At 33.0% G+C, this 5,135-nt stretch overlaps 1 protein-coding gene across 3 annotated transcripts in view; it reads left to right on the forward strand.

The window, feature by feature from the left end:
- LOC106872608 (kinesin-like protein KIF28P) overlaps nucleotides 1-5,135 on the forward strand; it is an 85,742-nt gene that overhangs the window by 74,626 nt on the left and 5,981 nt on the right. For all 3 annotated transcript variants that reach the window (XM_014919644.2, XM_014919646.2, XM_014919647.2), the window contains 3 exons: nucleotides 528-653; nucleotides 4,422-4,550; nucleotides 4,990-5,070. In XM_014919644.2, the coding sequence (XP_014775130.1) occupies nucleotides 528-653; nucleotides 4,422-4,550; nucleotides 4,990-5,070 (336 nt within the window). The remainder of the gene's footprint in view (nucleotides 1-527; nucleotides 654-4,421; nucleotides 4,551-4,989; nucleotides 5,071-5,135) is intronic.

Genomic DNA, 5,135 nt, shown 5'->3' on the forward strand with positions numbered 1-5,135 from the left:
ATATTGTACTGAAAGCCTGTGATGACACCCCCTCAGAACAGAGAAATTGGATCACTGATCTCTGTTCTTCTTTGGTGCATATTGCCAGCAGAGCAATTAAGGAAAACTGGAGCAATTAAGGTCAAATTTGGGTTACCTAATCATATGCTAGTGCTGAATGTTGTGTGGTCAATATAAAGAAAATTTTGGCAAAAGTGCAGATAATATTTGATTTCCTCTTTTAATGATTAAATAGCTCACTTATAGAAGCAGTTGGATAGATTCAATAAAATTGAGAGAGTGGGGGGGGGGGAGAAAGAGAATGAGGGAGTCATTAGAAAATACAGTTCTAAAATTGAATAATGTTTATAGTTATAGACTTCTTAATTATATCTCGCCCAAAGAATTAATTATAGAGATATGTATGATGCTTTAATAGTTCAGACTATTTTAATTATGCATGTTTCATAAACAGATATTGTAAAATATCTAATGAAAATTATTTCATTAAATGCTACATATTACTGTTCTTTTTTCCTTTCAAACAGGACATATACTGCTCTTTTAAAGTATATCTAGAGGATACAGAACACAAAACTGAAAAGATTTCAGGAACAGTGAATCCAAAATGGAATTCTTCTAAGTTGTTTTCATTTAAAACAGTGACAAAACAAGTAAAGTTCTAATTCTATAATATATTGTTAAAATTGACAAAGTTGAAGTGTGCCAACTGATATAAGTTTAGTAGTGTATATTCATAATAGTTACTCCAGATTACTTGATGACTATGGATATGGTTGTAGGAATGGGAAGTGATCAAAACTTATGGAGTTCTGTGATGCAAATGAACTAGCCATCACTTGTTCACCTTTCATTGAGGTGAACATATTAGTCATATAGACTTGATATCTCATAGGATATAGACAGATGGTAATAGACAGATGGTAGTAAGTACTAAGCCTTTCTTTACTGAAGAATGTACCACCCAGTTTAGGTCACTGATTAGTGACTTCAGAATAAGAGCTAAACAGACTGAGAGATAAAGTATATTCTAGAGAAGGAAAGTGTAGAAACTGAAATATTCTTCTAATTGATATTTTTTAGAATGGTTTCTAGGTGATATAAATGATAAAGAGGAAAAGGAGACGGAGAATAACTGAGAGTTCCTGTTACACACACTGCTGAAAGCTACAAAGCACACCTGTGCAGGAGCAAGGTTCTACCCAGATGTAAGGCAACATGGTGGTGGAACAGTGCTGCAGATAGACCTATAAAACCTAAAATATAGGTCTGGAAAGACTAGAAAAAAGAGAGTAGCAAACATTTGAATAGCATACAAAGAATTAGAAAGCAGGTGGTTTGTTAATGTTCTGCTACAAGAGGATCAGAAGTGTGAAGTATTACAGATTGTGAAGCAATGTTTTAGAGTTAATCAAGGCATTATTGGAAAAAAGTGTGCTCAAGGTGACAGTGGTGCACTTACCCTGACAGTCACAGAGGCTTGAAAATGATATTATGTGAAGTTGCTAAATATAGAAAATATGTGAGAACTACTACTCAAGTAAAGTAGTCACTTACATTGTCAATTTAGTAAAACAAGGAGATATCATATCCAATGATCCATTTTGCAGAGCAACGAAGATACTTTAGTGAGAAGCAACTGCAAAAATATCTAACTGATAGGCCAAATTATGAAAGTAACAAAAAGTGTTAAAAAGTTGATTAGAAAGAGAATTAGTTTAGATAAGATACAGTTCAGATTTGTACCAACTCAGAGTATTATTGATGCCCTCTTCCTAGTGTGACAACTACAAGAGGTTTTTAACTCCAAGAATAAGCTTCCCTACCAAGCATTTATTGATGTGAAGAAGGCCTTTAATATGGTACAATGATCTGTAGTTTCAGTGGTTCTCAAGTAAACTAAGATGAATGGTTTGTGAAAGTAGTGCAAGCCGAGTACAAAAGTGCTGTCAGCAGAGTGAGAGTTGGCAATGTAGGAAGAAGTTCACCAAGTCTTAGTTATCAGCCTTCTCCTATTTATTATAGTCCTGCAAACCATAACAGGAATTGAAAACTGCCTGTATCATATGTTGATGACCCAGTCCTTGTAGCAGATTTGTAGAAGACTTAGGGAAGAAATTCCATGTACTAGTCTTGACACCATGCTGTTATTCACTGTATTTCTGTTGTTAGTACAAAAGTTTTTGCTATTCAAAATATGCTAGATCTGTTATCCCTATCCATTTGTCTTCTTGTTCCCTCTACACTGTATCATTTTCTCAGATCTCATATTAAATACAATATTAAATCTTCCTTTCCCATGAGTGCAACTTATCTAATTTACACTTTCTTCTTGAAAAAATATTTGCTGGAAGAAAAGAAATGTGCATTAAGTTGTAATAAATACTGATGAATTAGATTTATTCAAAGTATGTTAAATGACTTTTGCTTCATATTATATTAACTTCCACAATGTAACATTTATTAACTGTATATTATGTTCCGAATAAGTGATGTTAGTAATGGTCAACATTCAGTGTGGATTATTGCCTTTTTATTTTATTAAAGGTCGATTTTGCTGTGTCTAGGGATAGTCTTTATGCCAATATTATTAAAACACACCGTGGTAAATTCCACTCCTTTATTATTAGTCAACTGGTTAAATATTTAACTAACTAATTAATTGTTTGTTTGTTTAATTTGATTAAACAGTAAGTCATTTGTTTTGTTTTTGTTTGTCAAAGCTCTTTCGTTGCTATTTGCAACCTTTTCAATGACTTTTGACTTAGTCTGTTATGGAGGCTGCAAAACAAATGACGAACCAAATTAAACAAACAATTAGTTAGTTAGTCGAATATTTAACCAACTGACTAATAATAAAGGAGTGGAATTGAACGAGTGTGTGTATTAATAATATTGACATAATGACTCTTCCTAGACACAACAAAATTTGTTTCAACACACGAATTCACATAAAGAATCTTTCAAATCAGATACAAAAACAAAGGTTGATTATTTTACTAGAAAAGCTAATAAATTTTATTAAAACTTTTTTAGAGTTCTTTACTATTTGCAAGAAAATGAATTGAATAAACAAGTAGTTAACTATTTTCTTTTTATTTCTGTTTATTAAGTTTTTATTTGTGTAGCTGGAATTTGTTTTAAAAAATTCTTTTGTTAAAGCTTATGTATGGTAAACACTTTTATTTATACTTTTGAGGACTTTCTGCAATTCACTCTGGATCTTGATAATGGTGTTGAAATGACAACCTTTGAGCTGTATTTTCATCTTGGAGAAGAGATGGTAGTCTGCAGGTGTCAAATCTGGTGAATAGAGTCGATGTGGAAGTGATATTATGTTGTTTTTGGTGAAAAATTTGTGAGTGAAGAGAGCTTGATGACATGGTGCATCATTGTCATGAAGAATCCAATTCTTTGCACTCCACACATCCGGTCACTTTTGCCAAATGTCCTTCCTCAAATGCTTCAAAACGTTTCAGTAGAACTTTAAATTAATGGTCTGGCTCCGAATGATGAATTCTCAATGGACAATACTATGGATGTCAAGAAAAGAAAATGAGCATGCTTTTTATTGAGCTGCAGCTCTGTCATGCCTTCTTTGGTCACGGAGATGAAGATCTCTTCCATTGAGACAACTGCTGCTTCATCTCAGGGTTGTACCCATAGACCCAACTCCCATCACCAGTGATGATCCTTGACATGAAGGATGGGCCATTAGTAGCATGTTGATGGAGATCTCGACAGACTTCGATGTGATGTTCTTTCTGCTCAGTGGTCAACAGGCGGGGGACAAACTTGGCAGAGACACACCACATGTTCAATTCAGACGTTAGGAATGCCTGCACAGACACATACAACAGACCAAAAACATAGCAATGTCATTGATTGTCTTTCAACGATCCTCATGCATAAGCTGATGAATTTTCTCCATAGTCCTGGGTGTGATGCATGTGGCAGGTCTTCCCATATTGCTCAACATCTTCCAGGGACGTTCTTCCACTTTTGAAGCACTTGTGCCAATTGAGACATTGCATATGACCCATTGCCTCATTGCTATAAGCTTGTCAAAGTATGCTCTTTGTTCCAACTTCCTGCCCATGACAAAAATTGTAGACTACAGCATACACATGATCACAAAAACACAAATTTCATAACTTGCAAAGTAAACACAGCAATGTCACTTGACATACTGCCTTGTGAAAGTCACTGCTAGCTCTCACTGTATATACAACCATATGTTGCCATTTGTACTAGTCTGGAAACTTCTTGATACTCCCTCATATATAAGGAAAATATTTAGAATTTCAAAATCTAAAAATCATTGTATTTGTTAAAGAATTAAGCCTTGATGATAACTTTTATCTTTAACCATTATTGAAGTATATAAGAACATTGCATAATAATTTTATTCACTTTTACAGCTTATTGATTACTTGACCTCTGAAACAATTACCATAAAGTTATGGGGATGTCACAGAAGTTCCAAGAAAGACAATGACATGACACAAGTTTCTACAATAAGTGAACCAGTCCAACAATCAGAAGATATTGTAAATAATTTTACATTTTATTTGGTGTTTGATTATATTGAAATAATATTAGTAAATTTCATATTTTGATATTCTCTAGTGAGTATCATTATTGTTGAAGCATCACTTTGACACCAGCACTTTATTTGGCAATTATTTTATCAACTTCATTCTCGGTTTTAACCAAATTTTGTTCATAAGTCTATAATAGACCTGAACCAAGGAGTAGAAAACATCTGCCGAAGGTGCTATGCAGTGAGATTGAACTCAGAATATCATTAGCATCAATACAAAACAGACTGCTTAACAACATAGACATAACACTTTAGAACTCTATGCAATTTGTTAATGTAAATTAATTCTTTAAAATATCTGAATAGTTTTGAAATTTTTCTAAAATTTCTTATAAATTGACTCTTAAAAGAAGTAAGTTTGTTAATAACTTTTTTTTTTCCTTTAGGAATCAAGAGCAAATCAGGCAAAATTTGTAATGGAACTTCATATATTAAAGAGAAAACAAAGAAAACAGGAAACAAAACTGGTAATAATTGTTATAATGCTTTTGTTATATAAAGTCACATTGCTATAAATATATATATATATATA

The sequence above is a fragment of the Octopus bimaculoides genome, chromosome 9 (assembly GCF_001194135.2).
Source record: "Octopus bimaculoides isolate UCB-OBI-ISO-001 chromosome 9, ASM119413v2, whole genome shotgun sequence".
In the NCBI taxonomy this organism is placed as follows: domain Eukaryota; kingdom Metazoa; phylum Mollusca; class Cephalopoda; order Octopoda; family Octopodidae; genus Octopus; species Octopus bimaculoides.